This window comes from Symsagittifera roscoffensis, unplaced genomic scaffold (genome assembly GCF_963678635.1).
Source record: "Symsagittifera roscoffensis unplaced genomic scaffold, txSymRosc1.1 SCAFFOLD_275, whole genome shotgun sequence".
Classification (NCBI taxonomy): Eukaryota; Metazoa; Xenacoelomorpha; order Acoela; family Convolutidae; genus Symsagittifera; species Symsagittifera roscoffensis.
In genome coordinates, this window is record NW_026971605.1 from 25,233 (window position 1) to 46,118 (window position 20,886).

At 35.6% G+C, this 20,886-nt stretch overlaps 2 protein-coding genes across 3 annotated transcripts; both read left to right on the forward strand.

Moving 5' to 3' along the window:
* The first annotated feature begins 164 nt into the window (after positions 1-164).
* On the forward strand, positions 165-20,161 carry LOC134856545 (protein EFR3 homolog A-like). Of its 2 annotated transcripts, XM_063872814.1 has the most exons (17): positions 165-223; positions 696-763; positions 830-966; positions 1,045-1,195; positions 4,232-4,353; positions 7,764-7,949; positions 10,038-10,305; positions 10,452-10,610; positions 13,800-14,282; positions 14,573-14,659; positions 14,700-14,997; positions 15,595-15,838; positions 16,234-16,281; positions 16,460-16,620; positions 18,385-18,588; positions 18,929-19,041; positions 19,751-20,161. In XM_063872814.1, exons 1-17 carry the CDS (start codon positions 217-219, stop codon positions 19,967-19,969), a joined length of 2,955 nt encoding a protein of 984 aa, XP_063728884.1. In that variant the 5' UTR covers positions 165-216; the 3' UTR covers positions 19,970-20,161. The 2 variants fall into 2 exon arrangements, with proteins under 2 accessions (XP_063728884.1, XP_063728885.1); XM_063872815.1 differs by lacking the exon at positions 16,234-16,281.
* LOC134856547 (geranylgeranyl transferase type-2 subunit beta-like) lies at positions 16,895-18,045 on the forward strand. Its single transcript, XM_063872817.1, has one exon. It carries the CDS (start codon positions 16,997-16,999, stop codon positions 17,996-17,998), a length of 1,002 nt encoding a protein of 333 aa, XP_063728887.1. The 5' UTR covers positions 16,895-16,996; the 3' UTR covers positions 17,999-18,045.
* Positions 20,162-20,886: the final 725 nt, after the last annotated feature.

A 20,886-nucleotide genomic window follows, 5' to 3' on the forward strand; every position in this document is an offset into this window, starting at 1 on the left:
ATCCGGAATAGCAAAACGTTCGTTACGATATCGTTTTGTAAGCCTTGTCTCAGAAACTTAAGTCTATGGAAACAATTTTGTAGTTTAAGATGCCATTTACGATACTCTAGCTTTAGTTTCCACGAAAATTTTTATGCAATATGTTGATTCATTGTTAATTTTTCAGACAATGATATGGGTCAAGGTTGCGAAATAGTTTGATTTAACATCATTTTAATGGCAGGTGAGAACTCAAATTTTTTAAATCATTATGCAAAAGGTTAAGCCTTCTAGCGACCTATGTTTTCCGTTTCCTATTATCGGGCGGGAAAGCGCTTGATTACTTTTGGTGATTTTTTTTCTCCACAGAATCACGTAACGAAAAAGGTATCGGAGTAATGGATATTTGTTGTTCTAGTTCGATGGTATTCAGATTCGATTAAGGTTTAATGACCAACTGCTTTTTAGCTGATTTAAATTTGTTGAACGGCCCTAAATAGTAAAAAGAAGTCACATTTTGTCATCCACTTAAACATCTTAAAGTCTGACGCGAGATCTAAGTGATGTCGACCTGGAGTTTCGTCGACTTCATGACCTAACACATTAGGTCTGTTCAAGAGTTTATTTTTTACTTTCTTAACAGTCTGTTGGTTGAGTTAAATTTAGCAAAGATATTTTTGTGATTTCTGAAGATGAAATTTTTTTTACGATTGTAGGTTGCTGTCAGTGTGCTAAACCCCGTTATAAACGGTTTGTGGACAATATCTACCCAAAGGATCCAGCGGTGAGTAAAGTCAAACGCGATCTAAAAGGAATTAAAAAACTTATATCTAAACTGTATTTACTTAAGGATGGACTCGTTAACGCGAACATGGGTAAATTGCAGTATTATGCTCTGCAAAGTTCTCCCAGTCAGTTAGATAAAATAGGGCGCTACATTCTTCAAAAAGTGGAACGCGATCTTCAGAGAGGCGAAAGGCGTGAAATGTGAGAAACGCTTAACTTGGTTTCGATTGTATTATATGTATACATAATAATATTTGATCCAACACAGAGCTGAATTAGGTATATCTTCCTCTCCATGGATGCATTAGACCAGCTGTTAAATGCGTGCCATTCGCGTGCTCTCAATCTTTTCGTTTCTTCCTTCATGAGCATCATTGAAATTCTACTGGAGGAGGGCTCTGTACCGCTCAAGTCAAGGGCTACAAAATCCGTAAGTCGGAGTACAAATTTCCCATTGTTGTGGGGCGCGGCTTATTATTATGGGCGTCATGCACTTGTAAACTTGAATTTATCATGTAATTTCCGTTTTCGAATGGTTGCTGATTGTTGTTCCGTCTATTGAAAATGGGGAGGAACTTTGTATTCGGGTGTTTTAGTTTTTTGTTTTCCACGCAAAATCAGGTACCACAAATAATCATCGGTCTGGGGTGAGTGATATATCATATTAAAGCCCTTTCAGTCGTGATTCGAACAACCTCAAAAAATGCCCAAATTTTTTTGTGTCGAGAAGAACCGTACTAAAATTTTTGATTTTTGGTCCAATTTCGAGCTAATAAGGTGACTGTGTAGGCTTACAATAGCCTATTTCAGCTTAACTTAAGCCGTGAAAACTTAGTTTAACTCAAGTAAATGTCGTTTTTTAGCGCAATTATGAGAATCAAAAACTTAAAATTTTTTAAAAATTTCTGCAAAAAAACGCTTGAAATTTTATATAAGTTTTTTGCCGTTTTTCTGGTCATTTTTCATCAAAAACTGTTTTCCAATTGACCTAATTTAGTATGACTCTCAAATTCTGTTTTTTTTTTGTTCAGATCTTTTTATCACAACTTGCAGAAAAAAAAACGACACCAATTTGAAAAAACTTTTTTTTAAGACTAGTCGGAACATTCTGTGCTACTTTTTTTGCTTCTTTTTCAGTAAAAAGTCTTAAAGTTTGTTCATGCAAGTTTTGATTTTTCGCGGTTGACCCGTAATTTTTTTTCAAGTTCGCTGCCTTTCCATTGTTAAAAGGAAGGCAAACTCCACTATCGAACAGCAAAGTTGTGAAGATCACGAAAAACGTGATTGACTTCTGATTTCGAAAATAAATTAGTTATGAGATTTCCCAGCGAAATCAAAGTCTGACGTATTGATCCAGTTTTCTCAAATTGGGTTAATTTTAACACTAAAGGGTCCATCAGAAATTGTTCTACAAATTCAAAGAGCTTAAAGGCCATCTATTTTTTTCTTTGAAAGTCAAAAGTTGAAGGCTCTTGAAAAAACAAGTAATTTTTTTTATTTTTCTTGCATTCAATACTCTTTTCCAACTGTTTAGTTTGCTATGTTTGTTTTTTTGAAGGCGGTCACAATAAAGTTTCGAACTCTTTTGAAGGCGTGGAGACTATTTTTTGCACGTTGGGGTATGTGCATTCGAAATTGAGAATAAAAACTTCATTGATTACGATTAGCATGCGTTGTCAAATCGTAGACTAACTTTTGTCCAGGCCAACATTTTTTCTAACAAAGTCACTGAATCATTCGATAGCTTAATTTTTAAGAGTCATGAACGTAGCGAATACTCTTATATAGGTCTTGTTTTTTTTTCCTGGAGTAAGTTTTCTCAAATTGGGTTAATTTTAACACTAAAGGGTCCACAAGAAATTGTTCTACAAATTCAAAGAGCTTAAAGGCCATCTATTTTTTTCTTTGAAAGTCAAAAGTTGAAGGCTCTTGAAAAAACAAGTAATTTTTTTTATTTTTCTTGCATTCAATACTCTTTTCCAACTGTTTAGTTTGCTATGTTTGTTTTTTTGAAGGCGGTCACAATAAAGTTTCGAACTCTTTTGAAGGCGTGGAGACTATTTTTTGCACGTTGGGGTATGTGCATTCGAAATTGAGAATAAAAACTTCATTGATTACGATTAGCATGCGTTGTCAAATCGTAGACTAACTTTTGTCCAGGCCAACATTTTTTCTAACAAAGTCACTGAATCATTCGATAGCTTAATTTTTAAGAGTCATGAACGTAGCGAATACTCTTATATAGGTCTTGTTTTTTTTTCCTGGAGGAAGTCATAAATTTTGTTCATAAACGCTCAAATTTGATTTTCGAGGTTTGGTTGATTTATAATTTTAAATCAATCTATTTCACTTCATTTACTGTGCAGGCAAACTATCGAACAGCGAAATTCTGTTTTTCTCTAAATTTGATAAGCTTACGAAAAAGCGCCCGTCATGAACAGTAATTGAAATTCAAAAAGCTTAAACGTGATATATATATGTTTTGATAGTTGAAAAATAATCTAAAATTTTAAATCATTTTTACTCCGTTTCCTTGTTCTTTAAATTTTTTTCCAACTGTCTGTTGGCTATGTTTCTTTTTTCAGTTGAAATCCGGATTTCATCTGATGGCGAAACTTGACAAAAAATATTCAATTTTTCCCGTTTTTCATATAGGATTCCTTCGGTTGATTTGAGTTTGTCAAACGGGTTGGACCTACTTACTTATAGACCCCCTACGGTATCTACTAAAGAATTGCACCAATAATAAAAGCTGTAAATTAGCGCTAGATTGTTTCATTCAAAATTCGCATTTTTGCTGCATTCTGATTAATTTAATTACTCCGTTTTCTTAAGGGGGGGGGGGTGGATCTCATTGTTAAGTAGATCCAATGGTTTTTGTGAATCATTGGTATGTTAGAAAATGACTGGATTGTGCCAAATTTTGAGATAATTTTCGACTATTTTCATATCTTCCAACACCATCACTTGCGATACAAAAACATGTCAGCGCTCACACAAAGAAATGAATTCTAAAAAACCTTTTTTAAAAATTTTAAAACAAGGTGTCTCACTAGCCCATGTGCTGAGAAATTTTTAAAAATGAACTGTAGATTTTTGCAGGGGCGGATCTTAGATTTTCTCGAGAGGGGGCGGATTTTCAAAAAAAATGTTGAAAAAACAATCCAAAAAGGCGTTTTTAGGGACCTTTTGAAAAGTTGACGTAAAAATTGCATTTTTTCGGCGCGCGCTCCCCCTTCAAAATTAGTATATATTGGCGCCAAATGCGCTTTTAGAAAAAATTATGGGTCCGTCAGCCAAAAATGGATATCTCAAAATAGTACAAAGGGGGGACCGAATCCCTGAGGAAGGAGGGGAAGGAAGCGTCCGCCCGCACCTCTCCTAAATCAGCTGTTGGATTTTCGGTAATTTTGATTATGAAAAATTAACAGCGGAAATCTTGTAATTTTGAGTTTTTAAATTTCAGTTCATTCAGTTTTGCAATATACAAGAAGATAGTCCTTCACAGCAGAGATATGGTTTCTTCATCGAGATTTTTTCGACGCTCAGTCACACGGATCCAAAGGGCATCGATCACAAATCAGTCGAGTAAGTACTCATTTTTATTTGGTCAAACAACTTCTGGACAGTAAAATTGAAAAAAAAAATGGGTATGAAAGTTTTTTTCAAATACGGTATCATATCAAATTGAATCATGGTTTATATTTCACGAAGAGCCGAAATTGAATGGACGTCGAAGAGTTTGCAGCACGTTTAAAAGCTCCGTATAATAATGACTATTACAATTTGTTTGGTAACTAAAATGATCGTTTTCCAATGTTGCAGTGAGATTTACTTGTAAGTATCGACGTCAACCCAATTCAAACAACCCAATAAATAGCCAGAAGTAACTCTTAAGTTTGGCCTGTTATTGAATTGTAATTAATGCGTTATCAATGGAAGCTTAAAATGTTAAGTTTTGAAGCTTAATGTGTACATAGTGGCTGCGCCCTTAACTGTATTATGTATGCTTGATACTCAGTGAAATCAGCTGAAAAAAACTAAATGTTGAATGAAGCACGAATTTTTGTTAATCAGAATCAGGCCCAGTAGAATTCTGCTGACAGGAGAATTTAGCTTAGAGAGCAAAAAAATTTTAGAGCAGAAAAGAGGGCAGAATTTGAAATAAAAATTTTTTATAGGAAATGTTATTTTTTATACAAAAAAAATTCGAATTTATGGTCTTAAAAATAATATTTTTGCTGAAAATTAACTGTAAACTTCTTGTCGGTAGCAGAAACTGGTTTCAAATTTGATAAGTTTAGGTCAGATCAAATTAATTAATGTAAATTTAGACTTAAAATTGCGCAAGAAGGGAATCAGAAATTTGAAATTTTTTCGTAAAATTCCTTCAAAAAGAGCCAGTTTGCATCAAGTTTGTTAAACAAAAAAGCAGGATTTCGCTTATTGAAAGCGGCAGAATTCTCCTGGGTTTGAGTAGGAACCAACTCACTTTGATGCTGAACCCGATGGCATGAGTAACTCTGCGCTTAGAATACAAGTGTTTGATTGAATTGTGAAATTTCAGCCGTAAAAAGTAAGTACATTTCAGACAGATTTTAGACATTATTAGCCTTTTATAGTGCTTTTGATTTGGTGAATGGATTTTAGAAACAGTCGTAGTTTATTTCCTAGTTATGTTTGGTTATGGCGCACCTCAGAAGATTCGTGTTTGTTTGTGAATGATAAAAAGGCAAAGATGGAGTTAGCGTGATCAAGAGCGGATCAGATCTATGATTTTCATGACTATGATTTTCATGTGGTTTTTTTTTTCGGTTTTCGTTGTTGAAAATGTCATCAAACGTAGTAAAGAGGCTTATATAGATAGATCGTGATGATTATGAGTAATGAACAAAGTGAGTATTCTTATATAGGTCTTGGTGATTTGTGTTGTTTCTTTTTTTCAGGAAAAGTCTAAAATTTGTTTCACGTTCAATTTTGATTATTCGCGGTTTGACTTTTGATTTCTTTTTCAAGTTCACTCCTTTATTTCTTTTGTTAAAAGGAAGGCAAACTGCACTATCAAACAATTCAAGCGTAAAGCTCACTAAAACGTGATCGACTTCTAGTTTAGAAAGTAGAATTTAATTTTTAGATTTCCCAGCGGGTTAGAAAATATATCTTCTGATCCCGTTTTCTTAAATTGGGTTAAAGTTTCCAAAAGGGAAAGTTTAAAGGATTTTAAGAGCTTAATGATTTTTTGCTTCGAAATTTGAATATTATGTCTTTTCGAAATGTCTGTGGCTATGCTTTAGATTTCAGTGGAATAAAGAAGTTCTAACTTTCTAAGTGGCATATTTCCAATGAAAATTTTCCGAATGGCATTCGAAGAAATTTTGAGTGCCAATATTGATGAAAATTATAATCAACTTTTTTTCCAACCTTTTTTTGTAAAAAAAAGTTTCTCTCGAAACTTCTTTAATACAACTGTTGCATGCAAATTATACCATTTGGGGAATTTTGTTTTCACGCCATGTAAAAACTAAGCCATTTGAGACTTAATCCATAAAATACCTATTGATCCAGTTTTCTCTAATTGGGCTAGTTTTAGGAAAAAAGTTTTCATAATTATTTTTTTTTGCAAATTAGAGCTTCGACATGACATATTTTTTTCTTGTTTTTTCTTATGTTTCAAAAAAGTCAATTGTTTTTTTTTTCTGCGTTTCTTGATTGTTTTAACATTTTTCAACTGTTTGTTCGCTTTGTTTTTTTTGGCCGAAGAAAAAGACTTATCTGGCACTTTTAAAACACTAAAGTCATTGCCTTGGCTAAAAAAAATTTTGTCCGACAAGCAAATGAGCTAAAATGGCATTTTCGAAGATTTTTGAGTACAAATGCGCTTTTTTCGGCGCGCTGCTCCTCATTATTACTATATTTTGACCCCCTTAGAAAAATGTTATGACTAATTGGCCATCAATCCGCCTTCCGTTTCGTAATCCGCCTCTGAGCACTTGATTTTGACGTAGAGTTTTTCATACTTCAAGGTCATGTCTTTTGGTAATGCATGCATATTTTAAACCCACTTTGAATTTGAGTTGACTGCAAGCGCAAAATGAAGCACATGTGCATAACGTCCTTACAGTTGCTTTATTTTATTTTGGGCTCTACTGAGTTCCCCAACCTGATATCAGATCAATATTGTGTTGTAATTTTTGGGTTTAAAGTTGTAAAAGCCGATCATATGTGCTTACAATTGGTCAGTCAGCTTACTTGCCAATTTTCATAAAAATTTGACAACGTTAAAAAAAGTTGAAGCATGAAAACTTGCAAGTAGAAGAGCCTGAGTTTGAAACTGCAATCAACTATTGGATGGAATCTTTGTTAGCTATCAAGTGTTCTCGCTATTACTTGTCAAGTTGCCTTTGTGTAAAAGTATACTTTTTGCGTTTAATTTCAACTTTCTTGGCGTTTATTTCAACAAACTCGACTTTTGTTCAAGACTCAGTAGCTAGCTAATATTTCAAAAACGTTTTAAATTTTAAAAATTGCATTCAATTTCAACTCAAATTTTGCTCGTTTCGTTATGAAAGGAACTTAGACAAGATTCCTTGTTCAAAAGTAAGGACCGTTCCGAACTGGGTCCAGTAAATTGTTGTCTGATACAATAGCGATGAATTGAAGTTAGTTGAATGCATAAAAAGTTTAGTTTATGAAATGCACCGGGAGCTTAAGGCACATGAGTATAAAAGAGTTGGCTGGAATATGTGGCCAGGAATGTTGACATCAATGCACGGGTCTTTCCCATAATAGCCCCCCTCAGCTTAGTTACAAAAAGTTACAGCCCCCTAAACTCGTTGTACTATTATGGGTGGGGGGGGGGGCATTAATTTCCTTGGTAGGCGCAGGGGTGGTGGGCTATAACAGGGAAGATCCCGAAGCTCCAAGCTGTGAAAAGTGTACCATTAAATGTGTTAAGTGGGGTATCAATGTTAACTAACTCATGAGATGTGACGATTTAGGAGTCGAGTAGCGGGACTTCAGGGCCTGCAGGGTATAGTGCGGAAGACGGCGGAGGAGGACTTTGCCCGCTTCCAGCTGTACGAGAGGTCAAATCTCAGCAAAATCTTGCCTGCCCTCTTGATGAATATCGAGAAGGGCGAGTGGGAGAGTGCCAACAGAGACACATCAAGAGACACGCCTGGAAAGTTAGTTTATTTGTTAAGCTAGTTAGTTAAGTTGGATCAAGTGATGGCCATTTAAATAATCTTCTTTTTTTAACGATCAATCAAAGTTTTATGCATTTAAATCCACAATGCATTAGCGGATTCTTTTCCTTTAAAAGTTTAAAGATTACATACATTTTGGATATAAATGTATAAGTTTGGATACATTTTCTTGCATTAAATTTTCGGTGGCCGCAAAAAATGCAATTTTTTTTCATGAAAAAACTAGCTTGCAATAATTGAACTGCAAGACTGAATTTTACCGCTCAATTTAATGAAACGTGGAGTAAAAGTTTGCAATAATCATATAATTCATGCAAACTATGATTAAGTTTGCAATAATCATAGTTTGCAATAATCAATAATCATGGGCTGCCAAGCAATAATCATATAATTCGTGTTAAGTATAAGTAAGTACATTCAAAGTTTGAGTGTTCATGTGGTAAATAGATGTCGTTGTTCGATACAGTTTAAATATTAATTGCCCGTAAAAACATATTTTTTGATGATGGAAATACATAATTTTAAAAATGATAGCCGGTTACTGTGCTAGCAGCACAGAATGTTCCTGCCAAACATTAATTTTGCTCGTGCAAAACTAAGTTTTTACGCTTAAATTAAGCGTAAATAAGATATTTTAAGCCTGCTAGCTTACCTTATCTGCTCGAAATTAGACCAAAAATCAAAAATTTTGACACCTCACGGATTTTTCGTTTGATACAATCAATTTCCATAGCCCTGAAATATTTTTTGTGGTTTTTGTTTGGCTTAAAATTTTCGTATGTTACAAATGTTTTCGTCTTGTGTTTTATCGTCTTAGTTACCTTGGTTTGTGTCGCTTCAAAATCAAATATAATTTATTCCAAAAATCAGTTTGTCTTGCAAAAGTTCAAAGTTTCAAACTTAATTGCTCAAAGTTTTTGATATCAATAATTGCTTTTGGCATTTTTTATTCTCGACTCAATGAGCGGCTTAGAGCGGCTGTTTTTGACTCAATGGACGCATTGTCGGCTAAGTGGCCCATTGTTAAAATTAGGATTTTTAATGCTGTTGAAGAGTAATAAACGTAATGAAAATACTGTTATATAGGTCTTGCTGATTTTTTTGTTTTTTTTCAGGAAAAAAATTTGTTCACGCTCAATTTTGATTTTTCGCGGTGTGACTTGTGATTTCTTTTTAAGTCCAGTGCATTTCTATTGTTAAAAGGAATGCAAACTCCCTTATCGAACAGCAAAATTGTAAAGGTCACAAAAATTTCGAAAATGGAGTTTAATTAGCAGTTTTCCTAGCGAAATAAATGTTTTACCTATTGATCCAGTTTTCTCAAATTGGGTTAGTTTTAACAAAAAAGTGTCCATCAAAAATTGTTCTACAAATTCAAAGAGCTTTAAGTCCATTTATTTTTTCTTCGAAATTCAAAATGTGAAGGTTTTTGAAAAAACAAGTAGTTTTTTTTTAAGTTTCCTCGCGTTGCAACTGTCAGTTGGCTTTTTTTGTATTTTCCGGACTTTTTTCTTATTCTTTTTTCAAAATATATATATATATATATTCGATGAGATTTCCATCTCCTTTTCTATTTTCTAGTTTGCTATGATGCGCTTGCGTCGTATCGCAAGTGATGTGAAGATCCGCTTCGCCTTTATGTAGTTAACTTATATATTAAATTTAATCACAGAATTTTTTATAGAAAACTGCTTTTGTTGAAGTATATTTTTGCTTTGAACATCTGATTGGTCTAAATGACCAGCTAAGTATAGGTTAATCGAGCTGATACCTAAACAAGGCCATTTATTATGAGAAAGGAAACTGATTACTTCTTTCAGGTGACCTTTTGTTTCTTTCTCAGATGAAACTAAAAATAGAATTTCCTTATTAAAAGTTAGTACAAAATTACTTTGTTATTTTCCCATAAAGCCTTCGGCTGTATATGTTCTTCAGCTCTATATTAATTTTAACACAAACGGTTTAATTAAAACTTACTCGTTTACAAAATTTGCTAGATAATATAATTACTTTGGTGCAATCATTTTTTTAAGTTTGATTTTGGTTTTATCTGAAGGGTATGTTTAGTGCGCGTTCATCTAACGTGCATCAAAGAGAATCAAGTATCGGCGGAGATGAAAAGAGTCGACTGTTTGACGAGTCGGACAGCGGGAGTGAGACGACGCCTCAAGTGCTAGCCGAGAGGTGTTTCCGAGAACTGTTCCAGCGAGTGAAGTTCGGCAGCACCCAACTCACCCAAGTCTTCTACCCCATGTTGAATTACTTGGACGAGAACGGATGGGAGAACAGTAGATTTGTGGCCAAGTGTATATCATTGGTAATGTCTTCAATCAGTGTGAGTCGAGATACAATTTACACGCAATTACATCACAAACGAGATCAATTAAAGAGTTTAGCAATTTTAAATAATGAAAAGACGAGGTTTTGTTTGAAAGCAAAGAACATTTTTTGAACTAAAAGATGACGAGTGCTTTGTTTTAGCCACAGTACGCGTTTGACGCCATCACTCTATGGTTAAACCACATCTCTGAAAAGAAACATGAGCGCGCAATTGAGTTCCCCAAGATAGAAATTGTGCAGCAACTGAAAGACTCTGTCAATATTGCAGCTTCACAAACCTTTGGAACCTCAATCTACGAAGTAAGCACTTCTTCAATAATAAACAGTTACATCTTCTTTAAGTTTTAATAAACGAAGTTCTTAATTTTTCGGAAAACGCTCAGTTTTATTTTATGGTTGTTGCAGTTAAGGTTATTCTCTCCAACGCAACAAAGCATGAAATAGTTCTGGTTTCAACCTTGGATTTAAAGCTTGTGAATAACAAGCGAAAAACAAAAAAATACCTTTTTTTTACATTTTCAATTCAACATGCGCACGTTTAGTTTATTTATTGGAGTCGAAATTGGCTTAGCGGAGAAAAAAACTTTTTTGCTATTTTAGCGATTGCGTACAATATTCGCGCCCGTTTACTTGTTTAACAATTTTGAATGCTTATTTCACGGCGGTGATTATGTTTCTTTGACATGTTTTCCTCAAATTGAACATCATTCAAGACAAATTGACGTTATTGTAGAATAAGTTCTTTTCGATTTTTTTTAAATTTCAATTGAGTGGCTTCGGTGTCATTAACTGTCTGCTACATACAAAAATACGTTTTGTTATATCGCAAGTGTTGCAAAGCTCGGCTGAAGCTAGAAGCTAGAATGTTTACATAGTATGTTTATTAAAGCCGAAATTGGCTTGGGAGAGAAAATAATATTACTTTTTTATTTGGTAGTTTTATCGCGATTGCGTTAAGTATTATTCACGCACAACTTTGTAGTTCACTGTTTACGCTTGATTTTATTTTTTTTTGCGGTGTTAAAGCTTTTTTACGCTGGCGAAGCGAGTGTATTAGTACGAACTTTCTTTTTTTCCAACCTAAGTCGCAAATATTGGTGCCACTTTTGGGGCACCTTTACAGCTTTTTCATAACATGTGATTTGACATTCGAATAGTAATAAATTAACTCAGTTGATGCATTTTTAATTCATCAAATGAACCGAAAAAATGATTTGTTTCAAAAACAACATAACAGTAATGATAACTCGATTTCAGAAATTTTCTAATTCAAGATATCTCGCAATTTTTTGAAATGAATAACTTATACATAATGTGGTTTTGGGCTTTGCGGCTATTTGTTGCATGCAAAGTTAGTGTGGATGCCCTCAGTTTTTTATATTCCAAATTTTTACTTGCGAAATTGAGTCTTTATATTTGGTGCCACTTTTGCTCAATGGCATTCGCAATTTACTAGCATATGTAGCTGCTTTATTCCTGACTAGTGTTTGTCGGTTGTTAAGCTTGCGTGGCTGAGTGGATAGTGCGTGAGACTCAAAATCCTCGATTGCAGTAGGTCGCGGATTTGAGTCCGACTCGAAGCCGAGTTTTTAATAATTCGAGGCTTATTTCTACTTTTTTATTTCACTTGTAGAGCTGTTTTTGACCGTGTTCTCGCAAGTGTTTGCAAAGCGCAGCTTCGCCTCTGTCTGCGTGTTATTTTTGTATGTTTAACGAATTTTTTCACGGTTTATGGTGGATCTTATATTGCATTGCTTAGGAATTTTTTCGATTTTCCAATTTGAATTTAGTGTTTCCTGTCAAGTCTGAAATTAACTCAAAAGTGGAATGCTGTCAGGGTTACCCTTTTACTCCAGGGGTTGCAAATTAGTCCAAATATGAATACCAAAATCTTTTTTTAAACTTTTAGATTTGAAGATTCTTGTGACCTTTCGAAAGTTTTGTGAAATTCAAGATAGAAAAAATTCCACATAAATTGAAATTCTCAACCCTGCAGTTTTGTGCTGTCAGGGTACTCTCATGGGTTGCAAATCTTGTCTCAAAAATTGACTGCTCAACTCATTTTAGTTTCCAAGATATGACGTTTTTATGATTTTCAAAAATTCAAATAACTTAGATATAAAATTTTAAATTTGAAATTCTCAACTCTGTAGTGTGAGGTACTGTCTGTGACGGCTGCCATGCCTTTGTGTTAGACTTTGCTAGTCTATTTGGACATTGAGTTATTTGACTGAATTGCACTTAAGGTGTCAAGGTTGTTGCATGGCTCCCAACCAGGACAATGTGCTAAACTAAATTTAATACTCTCTGATGCTTGCTGAAAGATTGCAGTAAAATCTTTATTTCTTGAACTTGTAACCAATTCATGTCAACTGAATTTCGAATTGAATGAAAACTTTTCAAAATTTGAAATTTCAAACCCTACAGTGAGTTATTCTCTGGGTACTCTCAGAGGTTGCAGATCTAGCTTCAAAGTTTGATTGCACAAATAATCTTATTTTCTGAGATATGCAGTTTTTTATGCTTTTGGCGCTCTCAAGGTTTTCGTAGGATGTTTTTCTAGATTCCAAGTATGACTGCTCAACGCCTTTTGTTTTCTTAGTTGTGACGTTTCTATCTTCGTCTGAAAATTTTCAATAATGTTTGTTTTCAAATAAACGCTTTTACAATTTTGAATTTTGACGCTTTGGTGGGGGTGATATCAGCGGACCCTTTGATGACTGCCAGCGAATGCATATGTTGTCTCTCATCCTGGTATAATTGCTCAAATTTTTTCATTATTTTCAATATTCATGAAAGAAAAAAATCTGATATTTTTAATCAATTACGATGATTATAAATCCCATTTATGAATTTGATGGTTTTGCAGTTGATTGTTTCGTTTTCTTAAGTATTGAAAGTGCAGTTGTATGCTGGCTGTTTTAGGGTTTCGTTTCCGAAGATATGAAACTCAGTAGTTATGGAGGTTGAACGTTCAAGTCATTTTTTATGGTTCATGAAAACAAAAGTTTTGTTGGATTCCCTGTCTTTTCGGTTACATTCATTTCGTTGATTTTTTTTCCATTTTTAATGTATAAACAGCTTTCTTGTTCACTCATATTTTTGAAGCACCGGAGGTGCGCTTTACGCTAGTTTTTTTTGTAGCTTAATTCTAACTCAGCTGAGAGAAAGGGAAATTACGCTCTCCTACTAAAAACACTTAAAGAAACGTGAATGATTTTCAGTTTCAAACGAGGATTTCAAATTTCAGACTCCAACTACCCGCCAAATATAAAGTTACGAATTGACCAAGTTTGCCTTAACTGGGCTAGTTTTATGAAAAAAGTGTCCATCCTAAAACCTTGTAATTGAAAGAGCTTTAACAGATGTATATTTTTTTCAGAACACTGAGTTTTGTTGTATATGGGGGGATGTAATGAGAAATAGCAAGTTCGCCTTTCTCATGGTTCGGATTTCTCATAGCAAAGAACAAGTATGTTGTTGTCTTAGGTGATAGATAAACTGGTTCAGTATCTGAAGCTATCAATCGAAAGCGAGACGAAGCTAAAGCGGGAGTCATCCAAGCATATCAGCCAGAAAATCGAGATTGCAGCTGATGCCAAAGCCGAAGTGAGTGGATCCAACATCAAGACTGAACAATTGTACCAGGAAGCGTTGATTGATGTTATGGGAAATATAACAGTGAATGTGGCAGATTACCAGAAACTGGAGATCATCAAGTTCCTCTTTGAAAAGTGTCCAGGAAGACCAGGAGTGGTAGCAGGTGTCAATACAGTTCCTGGGACTCCTTATAGACAAGCGAAGTCCTCGAACAACTCACATGCTTCCGAGGAGACCACTTCAGTTCTGTCGGAGACTGAGCGAAGGATGCAGAACTACTTGCTCAAGTGCATCGAGAGCGTAGCGTTGCTCTACACTACTATCAACTATTCGGATACGTTCAAAGCTGGAATCATCACTCCACTTATACAGGTGGGTTTGGAAATCTGTTTTAGCAAAGCTTACATGAAATTCATTAAATCGGTAAAATTTTTTGGTTTGTATTGAAATATGTTTCAAGAAATATACGAGAAAGAGAGTATCTGTATTGCTATATGATTGTTTGCAGTTCCAAAACTGCTTGCAGACGGAACTAGTATATAACTTAAGGAAAGTAAAACTAATTATTCTATCAGTTAATGATTACCTTGAATACTCCATATTACGTGAAAAGATAATGCAAAACTGCGATTTTTGAACGTAGTCAAATTGTATTTATTTAGTTGAGTGTGAGTCCCGATCATGACGTACGTATTCTGGTTCTGGGAATCATTCAAAGACTTCTTGACCGCCATGACAACCGAGAAAAGGTCATGAAGATGGACCTCCTTCCATGACAACCGAGAAAAGGTCATGAAGATGGACCTCCTTCCGGACTTGGAGAACATCCGGAGCAAGGGGTTCCGATCTCCCAAGAACAGATCGGACCAGAACTTCATGAGTGGAACTGGCCATTCGTTTTTCCATGCCATTTACTGCAACTGCTTCAGTGAGTCAAACTCACGAGAGAACTACGATGCCATCTATTGTACTCTGGCGCTCCTCATCGTCGAAGTGGGGTACGATGAGAATACTCTGCTTGAGATCTTCAAACTGCTCCTGGCGATCCAAGAGGAAATCAGAGACAGAACCAGTGGTGCTATCAAAGGCAGTCATGTCCATTATGAATTTTTATTAGCAATTAGTTCAATAAATTGGTTCAAAAATGGTTAGCTTAAATGTTGGTACCAGAGTTTTTTTTGTTGTTTTTCGTGTTTTTGTTGGTTTTTTTTTGCGTAAAAGCTTAATTCTTCAAACAAATTTGGTCTTAATGTTTTTATTGATTAAACTAGTAGCTTGCGAGCGTTAGTGTATTTGTACAAACCTTTTTTTTCTAAACTCGCAAATAAAATTGTTCATTAAAAGTATGCATTTATTTGGTCGTACTTTTGCTATAATCACGATCTGTAGCATTGGAAATTTCATATCTATTCTGTTTTTTTTTTGTGGCGAATGTTTGTGATTTTTTATTAGGAGTCCGTGGTTGAGTTGTAAGTGTGTGAGACTCATTATCTCTAGGTTGGAGATCGAATCCGAGACGTAGACGAATTTTTACTAAATCGAGACTTATTTCTATCTTTTTTATTGCACTCTATAGAGCTGCTTTTTTTCGTGTTCCCGCAAGTGTTTGCGAAGCGCAGCGTCGCCTCTGTGTTAGTTGTTGGAACACTGTAGAACTTTTCTAACTGGACATGGTTGATCAAAGGTTCTTTGACTACTTTGGAAGAGAAGAGCCAACAGCTGACGTTCCAAACGGACCACCCGAAAGGGACTTTGACAGACGAGCAAGGCATGTTTTTGAATGCGTTTGTAGCTTGTATCTTCAACTTGATTGCCAAACTGTTCGGACATACGTACAAAAATCTGGACGAATATATCTCGGGGGTGCTGTATTACATGTCGGTGCACAACAAGCCACTAATGGAAGCTCAAACTGCTGCAAAGCTCAAGTGAGTTGAATGCTATTTTATTGAATACGGATTTTCTTAAACGAAAGTTAGTATAAAAGTCAGGAAGTTCTTAATTTTCGAATTGGATTTGTTTTCATGGTTACTCAAGCGGAGCTTTGTATATGCTACACAGTCAAATTTTTTCCAATGCCAGTCAAGTCTATTATTTAATTGCGCGCTTTTTTATTGCGGGTTGCTTAGATTTTATCGGCTCCATTGAAATAATTAAATTTCTGTTAGAACTAACAAGCAAGGTTGAATCTTTAGTCCGAGGTATCGTGTCTAGACAGTGTCGGTTGTTTTTGTTGCCCAAAATTGTATTTTCATTTGCATATGCGAAGTGCAAGTTTGCTTCTGTTTCATCTGGTAAGACAGGTTAATCATTTTTTATTTAGCTACCAACTCAATTATTCGTTGGCGTGTGATAATGCTCTGGCTTACAGGTGACCACTATCATTATCAACAGGCTAACGATCACAAAGAAATGACTTTCAGTAACCGAAACAATACCAGCTGTGCTTTAAAATTGAACACAGTCTTTGGTGTCACCGTCGTACTGTTTTCATTATTTTGAGTTAGTTCGGAAGTAAAGAACGATTGATGGTAAATGTTGCGTTTTAGGATCATAGCCAAACAACCAGAATTGTCATACATGGATCAAGAGAGAGCACGGTCCAAGAGCAATTTGACCGAGTACAACTTCCAAGAAAACGAGCTGGAAAGTTCTCTCAGCAAAGATGGCTTCAGTGCTAACTTCACCAAATTTGTACCAAAGAACAAAGGTTAGATAGACGGTTTCCAAGTTCTAAGACATTCCTGGTCATATTTTGGAGAAATTCGTTTTTAATTCAATTCTCCTGAACTTATATTCAAGGAACATTTGCAATTTCAAGAATTTGTGTCAGTCTTTTTAACAAATACAATCACAGACGTTGAAAACAAAAGAGAAAGGATGCTAAATGCAATTTGATCCCATTTGAAATTGATTGTTAGCCTTTCAAGAACGTTGCTTTTTTCACTTTTACATTCGGTCCACCATAATAACAAAACCGCTAGAAATGGTGTTTTTGTTTTGTGTTTCGAAATGAACATTTTTCCTGACTTACGTTTTTTTGACATTTTTCAGTTTTTATGCGCTTATTTTATTGACATATCATTATGGCAGGAAGAGATGTTATAATTAAACCAGGATATTCTGAAGAATTGCTGTTAGACCTACACGCCAAATACATCCTCAAATATGGGGAAACTGAAGATGATTTTGAGTTCGCAGTAACCGATTTTCTCAGAATTAGCGGGGTTTATTGGTGTGTAACTGCTATGGACATCATGGGCCAACTGGATGCCATGAATGAAGATGTGATCATCAAATTTGTCATGGACTGTTTTGACGAGTCAACTGGAGGCTTTCGGCCATGTTATGGCCATGACCCAAGTTTGCTTTATACACTAAGTGCGGTGCAGGTTCTGACAACGTTTAACAAGCTTGATGTGTTAGATTCTCAGAAGGTTGTGGATTATGTGAAGAGTCTCTATCAGTCTGACGGAAGTTTCCTCGGTGATAAATGGGGCGAAGTTGATACTCGCTTCTCGTTTGGAGCAGTTGCGATCTTATTTTTACTGAAACAACTGGACGCTATTGACTGGACCAAAGCTACTGAGTTTGTTCTGAAATGCATGAATTTCGACGGAGGTTTTGGAACAAGGCCCGGATCTGAAAGTCATTCCGGTCAGATATACTGCTGTGTTGGCTACTTGACTTTAACTGGCAATTTGCATCATGTCGAAGTTGATAACCTATCGTGGTGGCTAGCTGAACGTCAATTACCACAATCCGGAGGCCTTAACGGTCGTCCAGAAAAACTCCCAGATGTCTGCTACTCTTGGTGGGTTATAGCCAGTTTGGCTATGCTGAAACGGGTTAACTGGATCGATGCCAAAAGGTTGTCAGGGTTCATTCTAGCGTCGCAGGATTCGGAAACGGGAGGCATTGCAGATAGACCTGGAGATGTCGCGGATCCGTTTCACACTCTGTTTGGCCTCGCAGGAATGTCATTAGTGGGAGCTGATAGTAGATTAAAAAGTGTGAATCCATGTTTATGCATGACTGAAGATGTCTTGAGGAAACAGGGATTGGAAATTAAATATCTTCCATTTTGATATAATTTATCTATAGTGTATTGCGCTTGTCTATAAATTTAATGTAATTTATAATTTCTTCCTAGATTTTTGAGCCAACCTCTATTTTCATTGTGAGAGGCTGCTAATATTTCAATAAAAGAAGAAATATAATCTAAATTAAAGAAGAAAATGAAATTGTTTCGAAGGAATATATCTTTCATTTTGAAATCTGCAAAATGATGATTGCTATTGCTGCAATAGTGGTACCACTTCAAAATCTTGACGCAAAAAACGGCCTTAATTCGCAACAAAAAATAAATGGGTAGTGTAGGGAAAGAGAACTAACGGACGATCTTTAGTAAAGCCAGTTAAGGTCTGCTGATGGCTCTTATGTGAATTGCCGATGTCACAATTGTTGTGTTTAGTGGACTTGTTGAGACGCAACAGTATGGACGCTGCCAATATCAGTATGGGCAACACACACAGAGGAAGCATAGTGGGAGAGGTGAACTTGGAGTTGGACTCTGACGCAGGATCCATTACATCTCTTCCCAGGGGGGTAGCGGGGGGCAACTTTGGCTCGGAAGTGAGCGACATACTCGACATCCAGAAGATCAAAATCATCCTGAGTACGTTGAAATTTTGTCGCAATCAAAAAATATAATGTTTATTTTCGTAAAGATGAATATTACGGTGTAAATTAGTAGATAATATCAGTATAAACCTCAAATTTCAGTTTAAAATGATTATTTTTAAGAAACAAACATCATGAAGCATTATATAATGGTTGTATATCGCGAAAACCATATTAAACCATTATTTTGTTTAAGAAGCAAATGATCAATTCAAATTTTTTTTAAATTGTAAACAATCTGCTAACTCCCATTTTGATAGTTCTGCTGGTCTTGAAAGTAGATCAAATGGTCTCAATTTTAAAACTGGTTTGTCAGATGGTGAATGTTTATTTAGATGAGGGTCTGAGTTGGGAAGAGAAGGCGGAGGAAGACAGCAAGCGAAGGCAGTTCAAACAGGACTACGCAGAGCGACCCATCAGAGAACTGGCAGAAAACATGGCCAAAGAGGTAATCTAGAGCAGGGGCCGATCCATGATATTCTCAAGAGGAGGGGGGGGGGGGGGGGGGGGGGGGGGATAGCGGATTTTCAAAAGTTTGCCGACCTTTTTTTTGGTCGACCAAATTTTTCGGGCATATTTTTTGGTCCGCAGTCAAGTTTTTGAAGAAAAAAGTTAAAAGGGCTGTTTTTGGGCACTTTTTTGGAAAATGTTGATAAAAAAATTGTGTTTTTTGCGGCGCGCGCTCTCCTTCAAAAGTAGAACAATTGGCGCGGAAGGTTCTTTAGAAAATTTTTTGGGTTGGTCTGCCGAAAATGAATACAATGAAATAATACCAAATTTTAATCTATCGTCCCCATCATATTTCACTTTTTAAAAAGTAATGAGTAGTCTAAATAGGTCTTGGTGATTTTTATTTGGTTTTTTTTTTCAGGAAAAAGTCTTAAAATTTGTTCACGCTGATTTTCGCCTTTTCGCGGTTTGACTTGTGATTTGTTTTTAAGTTCAGTACATTTCCATTGTTAAAAGAAAGGCGAACTTCACTATCGAACAGCGAAAGTGGCAAAAGTGTAAAGGTCACGAAAAACGTGATCGACTTCTAGTTTAGAAAGTGGAATTTAAATATCAGATTTTGAAGTTTTTCGAAGAAACAAGTCAGTTTTCTTTCTGTTTCCTTGCGTTCATAACTCTTTTGAAGCAGTCAGTCGGCTATGTTTTAGAATCGGGAGCGAATCAACAAAAGGAAAGAAATCAGGGACAAAATCGACTTCTACAGCCAGCCGAGACGGTCATCCAATTTCCCTCTGGACGCCCTGGACAAAAGTGTCAAGTTCAACCAGCCGAGTGCTGACCAAGCAGACGCCACTGCAGGAAAAGCACACGGATTCTCATCCTCAACAGCTGAAGACATTCAGTTCCCACAGGGATTCCTAATTTAATCGGAGAACAAGAATGTTCACAGCAGCGACAGTCGCATGTCATAAGTTTGGATCCGAGCTTATGTTATAAAATCATCATTTCTCATGAGTGCTTAGTTTTTATTTAACAAAGTATAGTTTCAAAAACTTGGTATCTATATTAAGAAGTGAAAATTTTTGGCTAGGTTTTGTTGCAGCTAAATTTTTGTCAGCTGTGTGGAAGATTTTTCTACATTTTTTAAGAGAAAAATAAGAAATTTAAGATGCGTTTCACTTCTTAATTTTAAATGTTCTTAATGTCTGTGGTCGTCACTTAACCTACATGTATTGTCTTCCTCTGCCCTCTATAATACTAATGTAGAAATTTATTTTTATAGCTAGTAAATATTCAGAATAGCTGGTTTGTTTAATGGAAGTTTATAAAAGATTCAGCACTGTGCTAGTTTTTGCTGAATGTATGATATTGATGTTGCGTTGCTGTTGAAAATGTATAATATTCTTGCTGTACAATCTCTTAAAATTAGGAATCATAATTTTAAAAGACATGTTTAAATCATGTTTTCAATTCAAAGGTCATAGTTAATGAGGCCTCAAAGCCTTTTAGTCGTGTTCCAGGTGACCGGCAAATAAGACGACAGCCGTTAAGACGACAATCGTTTTTGATGGAACTTGAAGACGACGCTACACGCGATTCTCCACGTTGTATTTTTGAGAAATTTAAACAGCTTAAAATCAAACTTCTCATTTTAGATCTAATAACGCTTAGTTGTCGTCTTATGTCTTGTCGTCTTAATGGCCTGTCATCGTATTTACCTAGCTCCGTGTTTCGGAATTCCAATAAAAACCTCAAAAATTTCATGGTGTTGAGTAAAAGCGCTTAGACTATTTACAGTTTTTCGACACCTTTACCAAAGAACAGTTTAATCTGGGCATATCAA

Excerpts from the sequence above, each read along its gene's own strand:
- LOC134856547 (XM_063872817.1), top strand. The coding sequence starts at position 16,997 with ATGGCAGGAAGAGATGTTATAATTAAACCAGGATATTCTGAAGAATTG.
- LOC134856545 (XM_063872814.1), top strand. Across the intron at positions 4,354-7,763 it reads ATCGATCACAAATCAGTCGA|GAGTCGAGTAGCGGGACTTC; the intron begins GTAAGTACTCAT and ends GTGACGATTTAG. Across the intron at positions 19,042-19,750 it reads CAGAAAACATGGCCAAAGAG|AATCGGGAGCGAATCAACAA; the intron begins GTAATCTAGAGC and ends GCTATGTTTTAG.